General features: G+C 38.6%; 1 protein-coding gene across 1 annotated transcript in view; it reads left to right on the forward strand.

Moving 5' to 3' along the window:
• LOC120537732 (alpha/beta hydrolase domain-containing protein 17A) overlaps positions 1-24,962 on the forward strand; it is a 31,945-nt gene extending 6,983 nt beyond the window's left edge. The window contains exons 2-5 of the mRNA XM_039766889.1: positions 6,173-6,500; positions 7,234-7,428; positions 21,000-21,179; positions 21,272-24,962. Of these exons, the coding sequence (XP_039622823.1) occupies positions 6,175-6,500; positions 7,234-7,428; positions 21,000-21,179; positions 21,272-21,497 (927 nt within the window). The 5' untranslated portion in view covers positions 6,173-6,174 and the 3' untranslated portion in view covers positions 21,498-24,962. The remainder of the gene's footprint in view (positions 1-6,172; positions 6,501-7,233; positions 7,429-20,999; positions 21,180-21,271) is intronic.
• Positions 24,963-25,188: the final 226 nt, after the last annotated feature.

The raw sequence follows: 25,188 nt of genomic DNA on the forward strand, positions 1-25,188 counted from the left end.
ACTCATTTTTAGTGTTGATAATTCTTTGGGATGAAATTCTTCAATATGATTTGGACATAATACATCTTCTTTAATTGGAACTTAAAGTGAGGAAAACTTTAAAACTTGCTAAGAGAGCAAGAACTGTGTCTGTCAAAAGCATTCACACAAATGAGAGGTGAGAGGACCCCGTGTGTGTGTGGTTGAATATGGTTGAGAGGAGGGCGGGACTTGAAAAATCTCATGGCCAAAATCTTGTCTCATGGGACCTGAAAAAAATCTCATGACCAAAGTCTTGTCTCGCGGGACTTGAAAAAATCTCTTGAAAAAGTCTTGTCTCATCCCAAGATTTTTTTTATATAATATAGATATACATCCATACTAGCTTTCCCCTGCAGCTCCACCCGTGTAGTAGTGAAACAGAAAAAACTTTAAATATCAATAAAAAAAAAGTAATTTTGTATTGAGAAGAATTTATATTGATTGCTTTTGTATCCGAGGGCCTCTTGATATACACTATTTTTGGTTTTGCTATCAGAGACGAGAATGTAGCAGTGATCTCTTTGCCAAAAATTGAAAAAGTTGGCAAGGTATATCTGGCCAAGCGGAAGGTACGTATGCTTCAATGTCAAATGTTGGCACTGTATCCGATCGTGTTCACCTCTGATGGGAGAGCACCCCCTGTATGGGGAGAAGAGCATGTGGCCGTGATATCTCTGGTAATGAGCAGGTACCCTCTAAAACATATGTAGCTGTGATCTGTCTCTCAAAAATGTCCAGTATTACTCTTTAACAATCTCTAGATGATAATTTCTGCTGAACAAACAGGTATTGCTAGCTAAGTGGAGGCAAGGTACGCTCCAACATTGGGCAAGAAGCAGAGTTACTCGAACAGAGGCTGGCACATGAGTGAGGTTGCTCCCACCTCCCCTCGACCTGCAGCCTGTCTCTCAGATTCACATGAATAAATCTGTACAACAACCAAACTATAATACTTAATGAGATGAGAGAAGTCGCAAAATCAACCAGAATGTTCAAGCAAATTATAGAAAAAACCAGATCTAAATCCGTTAAGTAGTCCTCTCATGAAAAGCAGATAGACAGACAGGTGTTAGATTTTATATATAAATATATATAATAATATATATAGAGATAGATATTGCCCAGAGGGGACTGGGCGGTCTCATGGTCTGGAATCCCTACAGATTTTATTTTTTCTCCAGCCGTCTGGAGTTTTTGTTTTTCTGTCCCCTGGCCATTGAACCTTACTCTTATTCGATGTTAATGTTGATTTATTTTGTTTTATAATTGTGTCTTTCATTTTTCTATTCTTTAATATGTAAAGCACTTTGAGCTACTGTTTGTATGAAAATGTGCTATATAAATAAATGTTGTTGTTGTTGATATTACATAGTTTACTGTCTAATAATGCAAAGAGTATGTGTTTCGCCCTTATTTGGGCTCATATAGATACAGAGAGAGAGATACTCTGATCATCCACAACATTGAAACCACTGCCAGGTGAATAATAATTATCTGGTTACAATGGCACCTGTCAAGGGATGGGATATATTAGGCAGCAAGTGAACAGTTCTGAAAGTGATGTCTAACTATAAGAATCAGAGTGAGTTTGACAAGAGCCAAATTGTGATGGCTGGATGACTGGTTCAGAAAATCACCAAAACAGCAGGTCTAACTATTCCTGATATGCAGTGGTTAGTACCTACCAAAAGTGGTCCAAGCAATGACAATAGATAAACCAGCGATAGTGCCATGGGCACCCAGGACTCATTGATGAACTTGGAGAGTAAATACTAGTCCTTCTGGTCTAATCCTACGGAAGAGGTTCTGTAGCACAAATTGATTACAAATGTAATGATGGCCATCAGAGAAAGCAGTCAGGACACATAATGCATCACAGCTTGCTGTGTATGGTGCGTAGTTAAAAACAGATCGGTCAAAGTGCCCATGCTGACCCCTGTTCACTGTTGAAATCACTTACAGTGGGCATGCAAGCTTCTGGACAGGACCATGGAGCCATGAGAGGAGGAGGAGGAGGAGGCCTGGTCTGAGAGACTCTTTTTACACATGGAGTGAACTTGCAGACTGCACAGATAAAGCTAAGGCTCAGATTATAATGCAGGAGAATGGAACTGTGAGGCAGCTACACTAACCACTAAGACACCTGAGTTGAAATGTAAAGATAAATTATTCAAACATTACACAGCCTCCTGATTAAAGCTGCTGGCTATGTTTTAGTTTTATACCTTGATGTATATTGCTTCTTAATGTGTTTGGAACATTTAAAACTGGGAAGGGGGTTAATTATTAGCTGACAAAGGTTGCTTTTCCTATTATTAAAATATTGCCAGCATCAGTGGTAGCTTTGATGCCTCACTGTTAGTATGTCTCAAGTTCACTGTTAATGCTAAACTTCTCTTGGAGAGACACTGAATATCTGCACACTCTGGTATGTGTATGTGTGTATTTGCATCCTTTTATGAACTTGGGGTATTCCGCATGGCTGGAATCCTCAAACTGTGGCTTCTAGATTTCATTTCAGGTTGTTTCAATTGGGGACCACTTTGTCCTTTGATTTTAAATGAAGTTGAATTATTTTTTGTTATTTCCTTATGTGTAGATTTAAAAACAAAAACTTAATTTTGGTTTTATTCACAAGAATGCTTTAGTTATTTTAATACTTATAATTTTGTGCTCTTTTAATACACATTAACAGATCTTAAAATAACACCATAAGAAGTGCATAGTTCTATCAGGAAGTATTTAGGAATTTCCAGTATAGGACACCTTTGATTCCCGAAGTTGTTTTCTTTGTGGTCTAACATCACATTTTTCCAGTTTTCCAGTGATTTTTTTTTTTTCTTTTTTTTTTCTTTTCAATCGTTGCCTCCATTTATATAATCTTAACAAGTTAGAGGTAGTTGAGGGTGCGCTCCCATGAAGTTAGTCATGTAATGTGACATACCCAGCAAGTCACTCCTATAAAATCAAACAAGTTTAATTTTGTATTTAGTCATAGAACGAGCTCTGTTTGCATGACAGCTGGCAACCAATGAATGCCCATCTGGAAGTAAAATGCATATAATACAGCAATGAAGAACAAGGAACACAAGTGTTTTGGCCCTTGCAAACAAAAGAAGCTTGTCTGTCTGATGTCTTGTATGGAAGCCAAGAGAGGACGTGCAATATCATTATTTTTTAAAATTGTCTCCTAGTGATAACAGACTCATTTTATCACAATCTCAAGAAAACAAAACTTAACCTTTGCTCCTGGTATCAGGCTTGCTTAGATTGTGATGCCTATACAGCTGAAGCCTTGCTAAATGTATTTTTAAATGATGGACACTATTTTCTAAACTAAGGCATAAACATATTTCAGCCTGCGTCAGCCCTTGATCGAACAAAAATGTGACGCACTGATCAATATAGTTCTGCTCTTCTGCCATTTCAAACTGGGCATGGCTTCAATAAGCTAAACATTAGATACATACATCCATCCATCCATTTTCCAACCCGCTGAATCCGAACACAGGGTCACGGGGGGTCTGCTGGAGCCAATCCCCGCCAACACAAGGCAGGAACCAATCCCGGGCAGAGTGCCAACCCAACGCAGGACACATACAAACACACCCACACACCAAGCACACACAGGGGCCAATTTAGAATCGCCAATCCACCTAACCTGCATGTCTTTGGACTGTGGGAGGTAACCGGAGCACCCGGAGGAAACCCACGCAGTCACGGGGAGAACATGCAAACTCCACGCAGGGAGGACCCGGGAAGCGAACCTGGGTCTCCTAACTGCGAGGCGGCAGTGCTACCACTGCGCCACCGTGCCGCCCCAACGTTAGATACAATTATTTCATAATTTCGAGAAAACAAGATCTCGATAAAATTAGTCCGTTATCTAGAGGAAACAAATTAAAAAAAACAAATAACGATATTGCATGTCCTCTCTCGGCTTCCGTAGTCTTGTGTGTACCACAATGGAATGGCGGGGGGGCTGGGGTATGAGGGCAGAGATTGTGGCTGAAATTGCAGTATCTGTTAACCCCATACAGAATCAACTCGGATAGACAGCATGCTATTGGATGTCGGAATAAGGGGCAAGCACAGCTTTGCTGGATGGTTGTCATTTATTTGGTAAATGTGACAAGGACAGTGATCATTTAAATCAATATGGTCTAGTGACAAGGTCTGTAACTGCAGTCAGCAAATCTTACATACCCAGTGATTAGTAGTCATGTAATGTGAAATCAACTTTAGTCACTAATACAAACACTGAAAAAACTAATTATCTACTGGTAGACTGGTACACATGCATCTCCATTGCAAGCCAGTTTAAAAAAAAAAAAAACATTCTGTAGTGGATGAAAACTTTGGAATGCCTACACAGGAACTAATATGTCGGATGACCACTTCAAATTGGATCGTGGCCTAAAATGGCCACTTTCTGTTTATGTACAGTTCGTGTACAGTTTAGTGAGTTTTTAGTTATGCTTAACTTTCCACATGGCTGTTTGTTTTAAATAGAACTGTTTAGAGAGAGGTTAAAAAAAAGCTAGGGAAGTTAAACTTTTAAAAGTAAAAAGTTAATTAAATTGAAACCTACTGTATGTGTGTGTGACACCAGTAAACTAATCAATCTGTTGCTAAGCATAGTTAGAGTGGGACGCTCACAACATTGAACATTTTGAATTTCTTTCAGAAGTAGATCACCCACTGAGGCTTATTACTGTCTTGCAGAAATGAGGTGAGTGATTAAGCAAAGGCCTGAATTAAAGACAGGAAATGAGTCCTCAATTGCAACAATTTGGAACAGAAAGCAGTGCCCACACAGGCACTCTAGGGACCCTTGCTGTAGCGGGTGGGATGCAGCCTCGTGCTTGCTCATGCCAGAATAGTCTTATTACGTCTTTAGCCATTTGCCTAATTGGGAGAAGTTGGTACGAAAGTGTATATGTATTTATTTCTACTAGATTGAAAAGGGTGTTTTGTTTTCTTTTTTGTTTGACTGGCACCTAATGTTGTGCCTAATGCATATGGAACAGGATTGAGCTCCGCACAATAATAAACTAAAAATCAGGGGGTTCAGAAAAGGGATTGTTGAGTTTAGCCACAGGCTGTTGTGATGCTTTGCTGACTTGGCATCATCTTACCAGGTACAAAGTAGTAATTTTTTAGAAGAAAAAAAAAAAAAAAAGCATTACTAAACAACGGGAAAACGTTTGCCAAAGTCAGCTGTATTGGAAGTGAATTTGTTGGGTGCAGTACTGCATTACTGCTAAAATAATCAGATCATTGAGCTTTGGTCTTATCCAAGTTTCCACATAAGACTTGTTGTTTATGTTTTGCGAAGTCTGCATTTTGCAGCTGTTGGCAACCTATGCCAGACACTTTATGTTGGCTGTAAGATTTTTCCACACACAGAAATGATTCTGCAGCTGTGTCATTTTTTTAAGACTTTTTATAGATTCAGCAAACATACTCTTTGTGGTTTCATGATCCTTGGCCAACTAATGTTGTAATCCTTACTATTTTATGACAGCTTGGGCAGTTGTGGGGGTTGTAGATTTCTAACACTGTGTGACCACGGGGTTTTGGATTTTGTTCCAGGCTTACATTGATCAAAATTGTTGTAATTATTTGTTCAGCTGGGTAAATTGAATATTTTTGTAACTACATTTTCCATATGCCTTCCTTTACAAATTTTTTATGGCTATGTTGTATCCTTCACACTGCCCATAAACAGCACAATTTAAGTTATTTGTAAAGTTTTTATAAAGGAAAATTCAATGGTTTGCTTCCTGGTCCTAGTTGTAACTGCAGCAGTTTTAGGTGTTGAAAGCATATTGACCATTTGAAAGGGCACCCTACCGGCATACTGCATGAACAAGGTGGACTGGTAAATAATTACCAAAATATTGGGATGCTGGAGGGTAATGTTTGGCTAACAAGAAAGTAAACCGCTGGGAGATAAATGTCCTAGTGACAGGCATGTGATCCCCTTTCTTTTATCTAATATTTCATTATTTCCTTTATTCGGCCTCAGTTGTGAAAGATTTAGAATATCTGTCCCCTTGAGATTTTTCTGTTCTTGCTTAACATGCTTACATTTTCTTGGTGGCATTTCCTATGAATTTGTTTTTTTTTTTGCTCATTTTTCTCACAGAAATGAACGGTCTGTCTGTCAGCGAGCTGTGCTGCTTATTTTGCTGTCCGCCATGCCCCAGTCGTATTGCTGCCAAGCTGGCTTTCCTACCACCTGAGCCTACCTATGCTCTTCTTCCTGATCTGGAGGCCACCACACCAAGCAGCAGTGGCACCTCCCTGCGAGGACGAACTCCTGAAACCTCGATGCGCTGGAAACTTCATCTGACGGAGCGTGCTGAATTTCAATACTCTCAACGTGAATTGGACAGCACTGAGGTCTTCTTGACCCGTTCCAACCGTGGGAATCGTATTGGGTGCATGTACATCCGTTGTGCACCCACTGCTAGGTGAGCTGGCAATTTTGACTAATTGAACTAGTCATAGTTTGTAAATTTGTGTTCTTTTTTTTTTTATTTTGTTTGTTATGACGTGTGAAATAGTATTTGCCGTTAATGTCTTTTTTTTATTTTTTTTTAATGCTCATAAATTTCAATGGGCGCACATTATATCCTGGTATGGCACCTATTATTGCTTGGGGACAACAAAACAGTACAAATGTGGTAAAGTTGGTACAGAATATTACTGGCACTTGGTTACCTCCTTTCCAGTACATACTATATATGATACACACTGTTTTTGAAAGGCAAAAAAGTATTAGTAAATATATTATAATAATATAAGTACTCGGCCATCCTACACAATCACTTTTCTTCTTCCTCCATTATAGCAAATAGTACGAGACTATTACTGTCACTTACACCACTAAATTCACTGACCATTATTTTGAAGTAGTAAGTCTATCTAACAGTCACTCTTACAGATGACTACAAGAGCATCCCTGATGTGTGCTTTTATATGCTGTCTAATTTTGCTTTTAGCCTGTGATATCGTATTCATTGTCATTGTGTTCACATTTTACTATTGTTGCCAGGTTGTGGAGGGAATTTCATTGTACTATGTAAACATGACGCAAAATTTAAACTTGAATAAAGCAAAACTGTGATCTGCCATGTAACAAGATGGAACCACCAGTAAAGCTTTACCACATAAATATTCGTTTTTGCACTCTTCTAATTTCAGGTTCACCGTGCTCTTCTCCCATGGAAATGCTGTAGACCTTGGCCAGATGAGCAGCTTCTACATTGGCCTGGGCACCCGCATCAACTGTAACATCTTCTCCTATGACTACTCTGGTTATGGTGTGAGCACAGGCAAGCCCTCCGAGAAGAACCTGTACTCTGATATTGATGCTGCCTGGCAGGCATTGCGTACCCGGTGAGTTACTAAACAGGTACCCAACTGTTGGAACTATAAGGCTTTTTAATTTTACCTTCTAATGGGTTAAAAAATACAAGTGAATCCCAAGCAATTCAGATTTACCCAAATTGTATTTCAGGAGGAATGGAAGGTTATGGTAGCTAAAAAAAAAAAATGCTGACCAAGTAATTTTGTCCCTGCTTAAAATGATTTAACATTTTTGTGCAACATACTATTCTGCACCTTTAGGTTAGTCATAACTATAAATCTTCATTATTTCTGTATCTACCTCATAGTTGAGTGTGGTTTTCACCATTGATAGAAAGCTAGTTGTAAACAACTCAGTCAGTATCTTCAAATTTTATACTGACTAGTTTTTATAAGCTTGTAGGTTTTCTCTCATTTTTGAGTGCTTGAATGTTCTAATTTCAATACAGTTCACCCAGTTCTCTCAGTAAATAATGCATATATACAGAAAAATGAGAAGCAGGTGGCAGAGAGTGTACAGGAATTGTCTGTGAGAACTGCTAACTATATTGTACAATTTCTTAAAATGACACCAATTTCTTCCAATGCATCACACACTGATCATTGAGCCATACACGTTAATTTCCACAGGGATAAGATGGTACAAAGACAAGCATCCTGTTTGTTTGTTTTTTTTCTGAAATATGCTTTTATCATTATGTTGTATGTCAAATGAAACTGAATTAGTAAAAACAGAAAATGCACAGTGTTTCACTAAGTGCCTGCGTCTCTTAAAGTTGATACCACACATGTTGAGTTTGGCACTACGTCTATCGAGATCTCAATATTTACATAAAGGCAACCTGCTTTGTTGTAGCTTCAGATTTTCTGCTGTGGTACAGATGGATACAGAGCTAGTGTAAAAGGTGAATCATGCAATGTTAAAAATATGTGCCAGTTAGGGTGATTCTGAAGATGTAATACATATATAGAATATGAACACTTTAAGCTTCATAGTTTCTTTCAAAATTATTTTGAAGGCATCAAAGTTCAAATTTTAACTTTTGTCAGAGCCCTGATTGTGGGCAGTATATACTATATCTCTGCTTTGTATCTTGTATATTTGTATTTGCAACGAAAGTTAAAGTTCACAAAGTAGATGGTTTTGGTATACATTTAGTAGTGTATATGTAAATAGTGCACTGTTCTAAAAATATTAAGATTGTTAACGTCATTTATCAAATTAAATTATGGCGTACTGTTTTTATTCTTCCATATCCCATTTTTACAGTATCCAGTGCCTTGCCAGATGATACCAAACTAGGCAGAAGGGCAGACAACATGGAATCAGCAAAATTGTGCATGCAGTTTTTTTGCAAAAATATTATTGATACTTCTGGAAAACACAGCGTACTAGATAAACAGGAAAGACGCATTCCCATAATACTCTATGTTTGAAGATTTGCTTCTCCCCCTCATACATTCATCAGGAGTTCTGTCTTCACTTCATAGTATTGTGGGAATGAGTCTTTCCTGTTAATCTTATATGCTGCATTTTCTGAAAGTATTAGTAATATTTTACAAAAAAGTGAATGCATTTTGAAAGTTTTGAGCATACAAATGATAAAGGACATGAGGATTATGCAACACAAGTTATGTGAGGCATTTTTCCTGTTTCACATGGATGTTTTTCACATCATTTGCAATTTGAACAGAATGATCTTACTGGCTTCTGAACACTGTCTGGAAGTCAATAGCTTAGAGTCCACTATGATGCCTAAATCCTTCTTATAAAGTGTACTCTCGATTTTCAGACCTCCCATTGTATATTCAGACACCACATTTTTACTTACTATATGTAATACCTTACATTTGCTGACATTAAATCTGCTACCACAAATCTGCCCAATACTGTGTGCTGTCCATGTCCTTCTGTAATGATTCAACAGATTCCAGATTATCTAGCAATCCACTATCATGGTGTCATCTGCAAACTTAACCAGCTTGTAATTTATATTCTTATCTAAATCATATATAATAAAAATAGCAGCGACCCTAGCACTGACCCCTGTGGAACATCACTCTGAACATCAGCCAGTTCTGATGAGGTTCCTCACACCATCACCCTCTGCTTCCTGTGTCTGAGCCAATTCTGTACCCATCTACAAACATCACCCTGGACTCCCACTTCTTTTAGTTTAATGCCCAATCCCTTATTGTGGCACCTTATTTAATTCTTTCTGAAAGTCTTGTATTGTGCCCTATTGTTTCTTCCTCATATAATTCCAGCAATTTAGTTAAAACATGACCTCCCTCTTCTGAACCCATGCTGACTGTTAAGAAAAACTCCTGTACTTGCCATGTGTTGCTCTATTGTATCCTTAATAACTCCTTCCAATAATTTTCCTGTGATGCACATTAAGCTTACTGGCCTATAGCTGCTTAGATCTGCCTGTCACCCTTTTTATATAATGGGATAATATTTGCCATTTTCCAGTCCTTCAGAATTTCCTCAGTGTGTAGTGACTACCTAAAAATATGTGTCAAGGGTTTATATATTGTCACGCTTGGGTTGTAAAGTTGCAGAAGAGCACTTGGGGGATTTTTGAAGAGACGGAAACTTTATTCTCGTACAGGCGGAACAAACACAAATCTATTTGAGGAGCGATTCGGCTGCACAAAGGACAACTGTCAAACTGGCTGCCTTGGCTCCGCCTCTTGGTCAAAAGAACACAAAATCTTTCTCCTCAAAGGGGTGCGGTGGCTGGGGAGCCCCGACCGGAGCAGAGGGTGTCTGAGGGAAGAGAGACAAGGCAGTGAGACACTAGGACAGCCGCAGCACAATCTTTTAAATGCTTGAAACCCCGCGCTAGATGCAGATCGCTCAGCACGGCAGCAAGCAGCAGGCTAACCAGCTATCCCGCAAAGAGGAGATGAAAAACTGTTTGTTTCCCACTGAATCACTGTTTAAGAGGGGGTTTCGGAGGAGCGGCCACGTTCACAATATTACATTGTTAACCTCCTTAAGAACTTGAGGGTAAATATTACCTGGTCCTGAAGATTTGTTTGATTTCAGCCTATTTAATCTGTGTAGTACTTCTCCCTCTACAATTTCCAAATCAATCAGTGTCTCCTTAGTAGTCTTATTTCCTGCTGGGAGGTTATCCACTTCCTTACTTGTGAAGACCTCTGGGAAAAATGCAAGTTTGGAGCATCTGGTATTTCACTGTCTGTATTTTTGAATTCCCCTTTTGTATTCCTGATGCACTTCACCTGCTCCTTTAATGTTCTTTTACTGCTAAAATACTGAAAGAATTTCTTAGGGTTGCCTTCTCTGCTATATTCCTCTCCAATTGTCTTTTAGCCTCCCTAATATCCTTCTTAATGGCTGCCCTCATGTTTTCATACACCCTACGATTCACTTTGGAGTTATACATCTTACATAGCTATTTTTATCCTTTGCGGCTTCTTTTTTAACTCTTTATTAACCCACTTCAGGGTTTTTTTACATTTTCTATTAATTCCAAATGTAAGTATGTACCTGTCCTGCATTACCTGTAAAACATTTTTAAACCTGTTCTACTGCTCCTTGACAGTCTCCACACTTAAAAGCTTATCCCAGTCTATCCTCTTTCGACTTTGCCTCATTTGCTCAGAATTTGCCCTACCAAAGTTAAACTTAACAGTTTTAGTCTTTGCATCCACACTCTTCCTAAACACCTAAAATATATATTTACAAATAGCTAAGATCGTGGCAATGTTTTTGCTGTTTTTAGTTTTATACATTTTCCCCAAGCATAATTTGAATCAAATTCTCTGTGAAAGGGTCCACATTTCAGTTCTTCAGATTATCTGTAATACATGGGAGTAAAGTGACAAATGTTGCTGCCATTTGGATTGTGTTCCAGTAGCTGTGACCCCTATGAATGATAGACGCACGCTGCTCAAAATGTTTTTGTAGGCTATAGCTCTTCCCACAATGATTTAATTTAATGTTGTACATTATCTTTCTAAGTGGGTTTAGTGGTTGTGTAAATACACTGCTCACAAAAATTAAAGGAACACTTTAAAGAAACACATTAGATACATCAGATCTCAATATGAAGTTGGATATCTATACAAATAACGACAGGGCAATGTCTTAGGAACAAAAGGATGCCAAGTCTTTTAATGGAAATAAAAGTTTTCTGCCTACAGAGAGCTCAATTGTGTAAATCACAAAATCAGAGTGAAATGAAGATGTGGCAGGCTAGTCCATTTTTTCAAAAACTTAATTTCTGCTACTCAAAATGCTTTTCAGTATCTTGTGTGGCCCCACGGCTTGTATGCATGCTTGACAACGTCGGGGCATGCTCCTAATGAGACGACGGATGGTGTCTTGTGGCATTTCCTCCCAGATCTGTATGAGGGCATCCCTGAGCTGTTGTACAGTCTGAGGAGCAACCTGGCGGCGCCTAATGGACCGAAACATAATGTCCCACAGATGTTCTATTGGGTTTAAGTCAGAGGATCGTGAAGGCCATTCAATTGTTTCAATTCCTTCATCCTCCAGATACTGCCTGCATACTCTTGCCACATGAGGCCGGGCATTGTCGTGCATTAGGAGGAAACCAGGACCTACTGCACCAGTGTATGGTCTGACAATGGGTCCAAGGATTTCATCCTGATACCTAATGGCAGTCAAGATGCCGTTGTCTAGACTGTAGAGGTCTGTGAGTCGCTCCATGGATATGCCTCCCCAGACCATCACTGACCCACCACCATACCAGTCATGCTAAACGATGTTACAGGCAGCATAATATTCTCCACGGCTTTTCCTGACCCTTTCACGTCTTTCACATATACTCAGGGTGAACCTGCTCTCATCTGTGAAAAGCACAGGATGCCAGTGGTGGACCTGCCAATTCTGGCATTCTATGGCAAATGCTAATTGAGCTCCCTGGTGCTGTGCAGTGAGCACAGGGCGCAGTAGACATTTGGGCCCTAAGGCAACCCTCATGAAGTCTGTTTCTGATTGTTTGGTCAGAGACGTTCACACCAGTGGCCTGCTGGAGGTCATTTTGTAGGGCTCTGGCAGTGCTCATCCTGTTCCTCCTTGCCCAAAGGAGCAGATACTGGTCCTGCTGATGGGTTATGGACCTTCTATGGCCCTCTCCAGCTCTCCTAGAGTAACTGCTTGTCTCCTAGAATCTCCCCCATGCCCTTGAGACTGTGCAGGGAGACACAGCAAACCTTCTGGCAATGACACGTATTGATGTGCCATCCTGGAGAAGTTGGACTACCTGTGCAACCTCTGTAGGGTCCAGGTATCACCTCATGCTACCAGTAGTGACACTGATTGTAGCCAAATGCAAAACTAGTGAAGAAACAGTCAGAAAAGATGAGGAGGGAAAAATGTCAGTGGCCTCCACCTGTTAAACCATTCCTGTTTTGGGGGTCATCTCATTGTTGCCCCTCTAGTGCATCTGTTGTTAATTTCATTAACACCACAGCAGCTGAAACTGATTAACAACCACCTCTGCTACTTAACTGACCAGATTAATATCCCATAAGTTTCATTGACTTTATGCTATACTCTGATTAAAAAGTGTTCCTTTAATTCTTTTGAGCAGTATATTTTCTAGTATTCACGTTACACTCCACAAAAGGCTTTTACCCATTTTTTGGAATATGACTCCATAGAGTTACATAGTGGCACAGCCCAGGTTGCTTAGATGCTAGGAAGAAATGGAAAAAGTAATCACAGTTCAGATTTTAAGAGAACACTTTTTTTTACCTTGGTCATCACAAGACCTTTAAACAGCATTTTTTTAAATAAAAGGTAATACCAAAAGTGGTGTAATTTGGCTTTAAAAAGGTGTTCTTTGTGTTTATAAGGTGAAAAAAAAAAATAAACAGAATTACAATGGTGCATCTGGAACACGAGATGATCTTTAACATGTCTCAGAGTTAATTATCAAAAGTAACATTTGGCAGTTCTAAATCCCCAAGCCCACAAATACCTTCTAAATCGGTGGTTCTCAAGTTCAGCCTTGGGGTTTCTCCTGGCTTCTGGTTTTTATACTAGTCAATTTCTTAATTTACCTGAGTTCGTACCTTAACCTCCTTAGTGTTAGATCCAAGCATCAATCAGGTTGTAAAAACAGTGCTAAAAGCGTAAGTCCCAAGTCTCACTTGGGCAACAATACAGACCCATCTCGTGCAAGACCTGAGGTTTACTCAGGCTGTAAAAGTGCCAACAGCGTTAGAGCTGAGTGTTACTTGGGCCACAGTATGGGCATGTCTTGTGTAACCATCAGGCCCCAGTGTTACCTGGGAAATGGTGTAGATGTGTCTTCTCCTTGCCTCATAATGGTGTCTCATAAGAAATACCTCTTGTGCCGAAGTTGATCTGTCTTCAGGCAGTGAAACTGAAATGGTCAGTGAAACTTAAAGCAATTCTGGGAATCCCAAAAAGTTACACTTGCTTCACTCGCACATGTGCAGTGTGCTGTCTGTTGTTATTATTATTATTTGTATCATTATACACTTCTGACTTTCTACTTTTATTTATTTGTACATTTTACAGTAGAAAGATGAGATTTAATAAAAATGCCATTTTTCAAGCCAAAAAATGCATCTCTTTTTACATGTGTTTTTGAGAAAAAATATAATGTTAAGGAGGTTAATTAAGCAAGTGGTTGTGTCCCAGTGTATTTTTTATATTTGTCAAGACAATACAAGTTGGTTATGCTATATTGTCTTTAGTAAATTAAACAAAAATGTATCTGTGTTAGATGGTTAAGAATTAATTGTTCTTGCTTTTTAATTTCTATTAAATTGAGACGTTTGGAAATGCTGTCCAGAGTTACATAATTCTGAAAACACAGAATCAGTGTTCCAATGTGAATAGGTGAAAATGTATAGTTGTGAAAATGCAGTCTAATCATGCTCTGATTGGTTCGTGTTTATTAAATGTCGCCTTTCCTGATTGGTCACCCTTAACAGAAGAAAACCATATTTCAACATAAGAGAAAGAGAGGAATTGCTTTCCATGGCTCTTACTGTGTTGCTTACCTGTATGCATCTAAATTGCGTTTTGTACAGTTTGAATGCTGTATATATGTGCAAATTGCAAATTTATCAATCACTACAGATTGTGATACATCTTGTGGCTAACAGTGTTTTAGTCCCTTCAAAGATTTTTCTATGGATGCACATATGCTCAGTGTTGGAGAAAATCTGTCATATCTGTATTCAGTTATTTTAGTAGTGGAGGTAATGATTTTTTAAACAATATGAAAAAACTAGTGTAGATGGAGATCATTTTAGTTTAAAAATACAGTTTTCAAATTTTTTTGTTATAAATCGTGTTTTTTTTTCTCAAAGCAAAATACAAGATAATTAAGGTCAGCTAATTAAACAGTGAGATCAATTAAAGGTAGAAATAACTCACTAGTAGTGAAATTGGTTGGAACAAAAATCTGCAAAGCCTAAGCCAAACATCTGCTCTTAATGCAGGACTTAATTAAATGATCCCACAAATACAGAAGAAACACCTCACAATAAGGAAACAATTGAGGATCAACACCATGTAGACTCAGACTGGTAGTTAAAACATTTACATTGCTGGACACATGACATGGATTCAAAAGGTGAAAAAGAACTTAAACCTTACAGTAACTCATCACTCATTGACAACAGTAAATTGTAGCCCAATCCTGAAAATGGAGGGCGAGGATGGTGTTCAGTTTTCAGTTTTTTTGTTTTTTTTGTTTTTTTTTTAAACCTATAGGCACAATTGCCCATCTTTGATGTATTACTGTAGCATTTATCTGAGAGTTGCTTGTTACATCAGATATTACCACTTTTAATAGGTTCTGAATGACCACCTACATATGACAATGACTTAAGAGCAAGAGAGTTTGGATTAATGCATCAGTGTAGGGGTTTGTATGTAGGAGTGTGTGTAGCATCATGTGTATAATCGCTAAATGCATGGGTATAACTGTGAATCTCACTCTGTAAACTCCACACAGACAATTGTGGTCTGGGATTTGAACCCAGTCTTCTGGAGCTGTAAGGCAGCAGTACTAATAATTGATGCATCATTCCATTGAAATATTCCTCTCAAATATTGGTTCAGATGACAATCCCAGTTGATGTTTCCCTTGGTTAAGTTATATTATTGTACATATGGTGCTATTTAATTTTCAAGTTTTAATATGATCGTTTCAGTCTGCTTGAAAGGGTTCATGAAAATGGGAGAAAAAAAAATGTAATGAACCCATTGCAACACAGGTGAGTTCTACACTTCAAATACGCCATCCCAATAAAACTATACAAAATACAGTTGGGTCCATAAGTATTTGGACAGTCACACAGTTTTCATAATTTTGGCTTTGTATGACACCACAATAGATTTGAAATGAATAAATAAGTCCATGATTGAAGTTTAGGCTTCCAAGTTTTAATTCAAACAGTTTAACATAAATCTAGTATGAGACCTTTAGGAATGACAAAGTCCCGCCATTTTCAGGTGCTCAGAAGTATTTGGACAATTGACTGACAAGCTGTTCCATAGCCAAGTGTGAGCAGGGCCTTCATTATTTCTTTAACTATTAAGCAGGTAGAAGATCTGGAGTTGATTTTAAGTGTGGAATTTGCATTTGGTCACTATGAATTCTCAATATGATGTCCAAAGAGCTTCCCATGCAAGTAAAAACAGGCCATCATTAGGCAGAGAAAACGAACCCTTTAGAGAGAAACAGCAGAAACGCCAGGGGCCTCATGTATAACGCCGTGCGTAGAATTCGCAGTGTAACATGGCGTTAAGTACAAAAGTGGGAATGTGCGTACACACAGAAAAATCCAGATGCAGGAATCTGTGCGTACGCAAACTTCCACGTTCTTCCGCTACATAAATCCCGATCAGCGTGAAAAGTAACGCATGTGCATGCGCTTGCTGTCCCGCCCCAGCTCCTCTCAGAATTACGCCTCTTTGAATATGTAAATCAACGCTAAAGCAGCTATGGTATTTGGAATAGTTTGACCATTTTGTGGACCATTATATTGTTACAGGTTAATTACAATCAGATGCATTAATTAATAAACAACATTCGGTTAATTTCGGTGTATTTATAAAGCCGCGTCAGGGATGTGGATCTGAAAAAGAAAGGTAAACCACACAGGAACAGTAGCATTGCTTTGACGCCGGGTGCTGCCACTCTGCAAAACCGAGCGGAGAGCTTGCGTACGACAGGGTATGAGCTACCATGGAAATGTGCGTGGCTTTACGTCAAGTTTAGGTTTTATACATCACGATTTGAACGTGGAAACGTTCGTACGCAACATTTCTGTGCGTACGCACCGTTTATACATGAGGCCCCAAGAGAGTTCAAATCAATCAATATGGTACATTCTTAAAGACGAGGAACACACTGATGAACTCAGCAACACCAGAAGGCCTGGACAACACCAGAGAACTGTGCCTGGATGACTACAGAATTCTTTCCTTGGTGAAGAACACCTTTAGCCAAACTAAGAACACTCTCCAGGAGGTAGGCCTATCCTTGCCAAAGTCTACAAGCAAGAGAAGACTTCATGAAAGTAAAGACAGAGGGTTTACCACAAGGTGCAAACAACTGGTAAACCTCAAGCATAGGAAGCACAGATTAGACTTTGCCAGAAAACCATTTTTAAAAGCCTCTCTAGTTTTGTAACAGTTTTCTTTGGACAAATGAAATTAAGATCAGTAAATAGCAGAATGATGGAAAGAAAAGAGTATGGAGAAGTAACAAAGCAGCTCATGGTCCAATGAATACCACATAATTTGTGAAACATGCTGGAGGCCATGTTATGGCATGGGCATGCATGGCTGCCAATGGGAGTGGGTCACATGTGTTTATTGATGATATGACTGCTGACAGAAGTCACAGGATGAATTCTGAAGTACTATTTGCTCATATTCAGCCAAATGCTTCAAAACACTTAGTGTGGATAGGCAATGAGCCAAAAACACACTGTGAAAGCAAACCAAGTGCTTTTCAACACAGTCAATCAACTGACCTCAACCCAACTGGACATGCATTTCACTTACTGATGTCAAAACTGAAGGCAGAAAGTCCAACAAACAAGCAGCAACTGAAGACCGCTGCAGTAAAGGCCTGGCAAAGCATCACTAGAGTGGAAACCCAGCATCTGGAGATGACCATAGTTCAAAACTTCAGGCACTCATTAAATGGAAAGTATTTCAGCCAAATATTGAAAATGATCATTATATTTATGACTGTTAAGTTTGTCCAAATACTTTTAAGCCCCAGAAAATGTATAAAAATGTCTGTCTTTTCTAAACCGCTCATGTATTTTTGTTACACCCCTTCAATTAAAGCTGAGATTCTACACTTCAATCACATCTTGATTGCTTTGTTTAAAATCCATTGTGGTGTGTACAGAGGCAAAATTCTGAAAATTGTGTCACTGTTCAAATGCTTATGAACCTGACTGTACTGTATATCTGTAGAGAGAGAAAATAGTATGTGGAGCAAGACAACACTGATAGCCTATTTTACACGTCTTCCTATTTGCAGTAAACTAATACTCGGTACAGTACAATTCCTGCATGAAAGATAATTTCATAAAGTACAAAGAATGCTTCTCCTTGTAATTCAGTGTTTATGTGCATAATACAAACATTCACTCAATATATCAAACACCTCTGACTTTGCGAGATACATTAGTCTTGGTTTAAGTGCAAATGTGTAGAAAAATTGGGGCACCCAGGTTAGATAGTATGCCTTACTGAAACTTTGCTCAGCAAGAAATTCTTAGAAGTAATGAATGGTTTAAAAAAGTTTTAAAAACTGTGACTTGTTTCTTTAAATTTAGAAAAATTAAAACCATTAATATGGCATGCTGATTTCAGACACCCTTTGATTCAATATATTGACACCTCTGGTAGAAACAGCTTCCAAGCATTTCATATAGCCAGCTAAAAGGGTGTCTGTTCTTGCTTTAGGATTCCCAACTATGTTTTTCTATTTCATTGATGTTTTTGGGTCTGTTTCATGCACTACTTGTTTGAGACCTCCCTGCTAATTTCAGAAATAATGTGTAGATCTAGGTGCTGTGACGACCATTGAATACCCTTACTCTTATTCCTGAAGGTACTTAGTTTTAATGTATGTTTTGGAATGGTGTTTTTCTCAATAATATATCTTCATCTTCTCTTTGTGTTGTGACACTGGGATATTAATTGGACTTTGGCACTTGGTTGATTGCATTTTTTTCTTTCTACCTGCGTCTATATTTCATGTGCCTCTGCCAATCATATAACCAAAAGCATAATAACCCATTCCCATGATAGAGAGATGGAATGGTGCCGAGCATGTGTGTGTGTGTATATATGTCTGTGTGGTTTTTAAATAAAGACTTCACCTTTTATGCAGTTTTTGCCAAATAGTGTTTCATACTTTTAGGACAATGTTAGAAAGTTTATATAGGCATTGTTATAACACACATAAATAGGACTTGCCTAGTTTGTTGGTTTCCTTCTTAACATTTTTTCATTTGGTCAATTTTTATGAAAGCAGTTCTGCACTGTAGACCACCATTCTGGTGTCAACAAAACCTTTCTTTATATTCTTTGCAATCATATGTGGATTGTATACAGGTATGTATTGCATTTATGAGCAGCTTGATCAAAGATTTTTTTTGTCCTTTTAAAGTGCTTAACTTCAACATTAGTCCTTAACTTCTATTTCTCAGTGTTTCTGGCAGTAGTAGAGTGTTGTACTGTGTTAGCCATAGATTGATACAAGAGAAAGTTGGGTGAAACGACACCTTTTATTGGCTAACTAAATAGATTACAAATGCAAGCTTTCGAGGCAGCTAAGGGTCCCTTCGTCAGGCAAGGTGTAATGTAAATTCCAATTTTGAAGTTTACATATCTCTTTATAGCCTTCCCCTGCTATGTAACACTAAGAGTTGGTTATCTTTAATTTCAAGTCTTCAGTCATCCACTTAAGAGTAGAGAAGCACAGGGTTGGTGGGAGTAGGCACAACAGCCTGAGAGGTTAAAGGGGTCATACTGTTTATTCAGTTCTGGAATTGACTTCATCTGGCTTAATTGAAGGCTTTAACTAGTCCTAAATTATAAAGTAATTTGAAAGGTATCTGAAATTTTGTACATGCTATAATTACTGTTTTATTTTGTTAAAATTTTAAATTTAGCAAGTAGTATTTGTGCATTACAATATGCCAAAATTTGTCAGGATTGTGTTTGACCCCTGTGGTTTTCACTTCCACATTTAATGAAACACACCATTTGGCAGTGTTTGCCCTCATATTTGCATACAGCTATAAACATACTGCACAAGACACTTGAACAGACTTGATTTTTTTAGGGTGGGCATTGATGTGCACACAAGCAGCAAACATACTCCATATGTAGGGCATGCCTGATATTGTTATAAGTGACTCTGTACTGAATACTCAATATACTGTATGTCATCTTCATTTGCTTGTGTCTGTAAATCTCAAAAGAACGTTTTATTGACTAATTAGGAATTGGGAGTATTAAGATCACAAGTGTATATGTTTGATTAGAGTGTCGGAGACTTTTGAAGGTTCACATTCCTGTTTTCACTCAGTTTTTGAACTCTGTTTTCCTTTCGGTCGGGTTTGTTATTTAGTCTGTTGCATGGATAAGCTATGGTTCGACTTGCATGTGTTGATGGTTACAGTGCCACTTTTCCTACTAAGGATTTTCTCCCCTCTCTTGAAGCTAAGAGATTGTGTGGGCCCTGAATTGCAGTTTATTACAGATACTGTATATACTCGCTGAGCAAATTATTAGGAACACCTGTACACCTGCTAATCCATGCAATTATTTAATTAGCCAATCATATGACAGCAGCACAATGCATAAATTCATGCAGATACAGGTCGGGAGCTTCAGATAATATTCACATTAAACACCAGAATTGGCGGGGGGGTGGGATAATGGAACATGATCTCAATGATGTTGACCCTGGGTTGGTTGTTGGAGTATTTCTGTAGCTACTGATCTTATGAGATTTCTATGCACAATAGTCTCCAGAGTTTACTCAGAATGATGCCAAAAGAAAAGTCCAGTGAAGTCAGAGGAGAATGGCTAGACCAGTTTGAATTTACACAAAGGCAAAGGTAACTCAGGTAATCTCTCTTTACAACTGTAGTGAGCAGAAAAAAAACATCATGGAATGCAAAACATGTCGAGTTTCACTCCTGTCAGTCAAGAACAGAAAGCTGAGGTTGCAATGAGAATAGGCACACCAAAACTAGAGAGTTGCAAAATGGAAAAAATGGAGCCTGGTCTGATGAATCTTAATTTTGGATCAGGCATACAAATGGTGATGTCATTGCATGAATCCATGCACCCATCCTGCTTTGTGTCAACTGTCCAGGCTGCTGGTGGTGGTGTAATGGGCTGTGGATTCCATGGCACAAAGAATTGAGACTGTTTTGAGAGCAAAGGAGGCCCCACCCAGTATTGGTTTAGTGTTCCTAAGAATTTGCCCAGCGAGTGTAGGCTAGAGCCTACATCAAGTATTATCACCTTAGGCAGCAAAAATATATAACTGACACCTGGAATTTCTTTGTAGGTATGGCATCAGTCCTGAAAACATTATCCTGTATGGGCAGAGCATTGGCACGGTACCCACAGTTGACCTAGCATCTCGATACGAATGTGCTGCTGTGGTTCTGCATTCCCCCTTGACTTCTGGTATGCGAGTTGCCTTTCCAGACACCAGGAAGACCTACTGCTTTGACGCTTTTCCAAAGTACGTGTGTTTTTATACTTGTGTTTGTCTAAGTCTCTAGAGCACATGTTTTCCTAATGCCCTTTTGTCATTCTTCTGTTTACTCTCTACAGCATCGAAAAGGTATCAAAAATAAGCTCACCCGTTTTGATTATTCATGGCACGGAAGATGAGGTTATCGATTTCTCACATGGGCTGGCTCTGTTTGAACGATGCCCAAAGGCTGTGGAACCTCTCTGGGTGGAAGGAGCTGGACACAATGACATTGAACTATATAGCCAGTACCTGGAGCGTCTGCGCAAGTTCATCTCACAAGATTTGGTCAGCCAGCGAGCCTAAGGTGTTCCTCCATTCCCACAGGGCTGCGTTTTCCTTTTGCATATATAAAATATTTTCCCCTACAATAGATTTTTTTTTCCTTTTTTTTCTTTCTTTTTGGTAGGTTTACTTCTCCAGTGTCATCCTCAATGATGACAACAAAACATTGGCGGTGAAGATAGATTTTCTTTCTTTTCTTTTTTTAAATTGGGGTGTTTTAATGTATATTTTTTATTTTCTAAATCTTTGGCTGCCCATTGTGAACTGTTATTATCTGGGCTTGCTTTATTTTATTCATCTCCTTTGTGTGTTTATATATAAAACATATAGGGACTAAGGAAACAAAATATATACACCAAAAGAAGCAAACAAGACAATATCTATTTTTATAGCTATGGAATGATGAAATGCAAATTTAGAACAAGACTCTGAGACAGCGGACAGTTTTTAGTTTTTTTTTCAGGTCGGGCCTACCAGCATCCCACTCACCAGCACTGAAACCTGCTCCACTTGTAAATCGTCTTTTGTTTTGGTCGTAACCTGTCTTGGTTAGTTGGACTCCACTAATATAAACACTACATGTAATATTTTTTCCTCTCTATCGGATGACTTATTTTATTTTTGGACATGATGAGTCTAAATATCTGATATCATTGTGCAAACAGTTCTGGTGGAGCATCTGCCCCTATAAAGTCACATAGCACTTTGGTTGTGCCAATTCTCATCGCGCTGGCGCATTTGGAATTGGATTCCAACTGACCACACAGTTGCTGCTTTTTATCCTTCAAATCTTGTGAAGTGTTTTCTTGTTCCTTCTCTATTTCTTACATACACTTGGAATTTACAAGTCACACTGTTGCTGTCAAGGGAAGGACTGTGGGCATTACAGTTCTCTCCATGTTCCAAATTCTTTGACTTTTGATATACTCTTATCTCTGAGCTTTAAACTTGTTATTCAAGGGTTTTCTTTTGTTGTGGCTGGGTGGTATTGATTCTGGGGAAAACTGGACCCATTCTTAATTTCTTCTTAGGCCTCATTCACATTAAGACACTATTAAGTGCTGGTACGTTTCTGAGAAGTGAACTTCTTGCTCTCAGTAAGAAGTAGTCTGATTTACACTTGCGAGAGTTTGGAAGTTGAGAAGTCCTATATTTTAAGGTGCCGTCTCCGGCTCATATGTAACCCTCACCCTGCATTTGAGTACAGCCTTGCAATGTCATCCTTGTAAACGTGGTAAACAAGTGGATACATGGCTCAGATAGTTTCATCAGCTTTTAGTTCCCTGTTTATAGTAGCATCATTGTTAATCTAAAATGCTGCCCTATGTTTACTTTCAGGTAAGGACATTAAGTTGTTTTAAAAGTTTGCTTTTTAGTTTAATTTGTGATGTTGTCACAGACAAGTAATATTCAATGTAGGTGTTTTTTGGCCCTGTTGGCTGTCTAGAATTTTCAATTTGTAATGTATACCTATTCTCTAATTAGTTCTGATGAAATAAGTACCTCAGTAACTGAAACATTTCTTAAATGTTTATATAAATTATAAGCATTTAAAATATTTTAGAAATTCTCCACTTTTTCTTGAAATACTTGGTAAGTTTTTTGCAGGTAAAAACTGAAGCAAATCGGTGTAGCACAAGATATAATCTTTTATATAAGGCAAAAAAAATGCTATGATACACAACGATCTAAGCATCTGTACCTGTTGGGTAAAAAAAATCTGTACATTTGTGATTATTTCTTTAGGACCCTCAAATTTATTTAGAATATCTATTCACTGGCATGGCTGTAAATACTGGCCATTTCACCAAAGCCTCGTCAATCCATAAAAACCCCATTAGTGGACTTGGTATACACTGTGTGCAAGTTTTACATATCCAAACTGTAGTAAGCCATGTGCAACACTCCACAGCATGGAGTATGGGGGAGTTCAGTAGAGTTCTGTAAAACCAAAGTTGAGCATGCTTTCCTATCTACTGGCTTCTCCTCTCACTCCTTTCATGCAGGTTTATTTGTGAGTGTGCTGTGTCCTACACTGCAAGGCCCTCACATTGAGTCGGCCAAGACATGTCTGTACAAGGCGTGCTTACCCCACATGCAGATCTGATGCATCTTAAGTGTTGCCTCAGTACTCCAAAAATAGAGAAGCCCAGATTTTCTATCCAGTATTTGCCCAACATTTAAACAGTACATCCAATAGAAGTATAGGCAAAATGTTGTTTGTGCATTTACGTTATTCAAAGCTCACTTTTTATCTTGTATGACTTTCTGTTTTCCTGTTGCCCTTTGGTTAGAAATACAAGTCAGCACAAAGTACCTTTCATTTTAGGACAGCATCCTTGATTTTTAGCTTCAGTAAAAAGGAAATAAAAGGCCTCACCTTATTGTCTCCCATGGGACTTGAAGTTGAAGAGAACTTGCCACGGCTTAGCTGATGGTGAAAGGGTCTGAAGCTATTTTGTTTTACTTCGGTTCCTTTTGACAAGGCACTTGAGTCAACTCTTTAACAAGCTGAAAGGGAACAAAAAAAACGGTTTATCCCTAATGCTACAGTGTTGCCACCTGTTACTTTTTAATAATCGGGGAACATGGACAGTGCACTACTGATCAGAAGGGGGGGTTTGGGGTCCCTTTTATATGTATTACAACAATTCAGTTGGATGTACATTTCACATTTCTGTCACTAACTAGGTTGGCAGTATACTGCATTCTGCTGTGGGAACAGCCATGTCATTTATCACCCCGAAGGCTCAGCTGACAACATCACAGGTGTTTCCCAGCTCCAGATGGATGAGGATCTGCATTCATGTTGGCACTTTAAGGAAACCTTAAGTGTTGCAGAAGAAATACATTTCTGTATCTCTGCAGGCAAGTGAAGGAATTCACTCAAAGCTGGGTCAGACTGCTAAAATGTGTGGCTTGATGTTTTATTTATTTTTACCTGAGATACATTTTTGTTTTCTAGTGTCTGACATTTATTAATTGTTTTTATATCATGCTGGACTATATATTTATGCAACATACTCAATATGCAGGTGGGTTTGATTGGAGGTGAGGGGTGTTTGGTCAAAACTTCACTTCAAGAATGAAACGGAACCTCAATGATTGCTGAGATTTTTATGTAAACCTCAACATCTTACTAAAGAACATTATTTTCATATCTAAAAATGTTAATGTATGAACTTGCCTGTTTTTGCTTCCTTATCTTATGTAACCAGTTGTTCTATGTTGGTTTTTATTTCTCTTGGAATTTTTTTAATCAATGTTAACTATACTGCTAAGATAAACACAAAATGCAGATATGCAATATAGGGTGACATAAAGGTGGGGGAAGACGATACAAAATCTGTTTACACCTCAAACTGAAATTGGCGCTGCACCTGATTGGATGTTGAAGGCCGTGGTCTTGGTCCAGTCATTTGTAGGAATTCACTTTGTATATGTCAGCAATAAAATGAGAGCTTCTACTCTGCAGTTGTGCATTTGTAATAGTCTGGGATTGTATTTTTTTTGTCACACCTCAGAGTAGTCAAAAACTCATCTGTTGTTCTTAGGAGCCCATGTGACTAGCAATGGCTGTTGGGAGGCAACTATGTTTTTTTGGCAAATAGTGGGGCTTTTTCAACACTGCTGCTTCTCTTATCAATCCACCACCAAACTGCCTTGTACACAAGGGACACTTAATAGGCTGTGGTGCTGATTTGTACAAAGA

This window comes from Polypterus senegalus, chromosome 10, assembly GCF_016835505.1.
Source record: "Polypterus senegalus isolate Bchr_013 chromosome 10, ASM1683550v1, whole genome shotgun sequence".
NCBI classification, from domain to species: Eukaryota; Metazoa; Chordata; class Cladistia; order Polypteriformes; family Polypteridae; genus Polypterus; species Polypterus senegalus.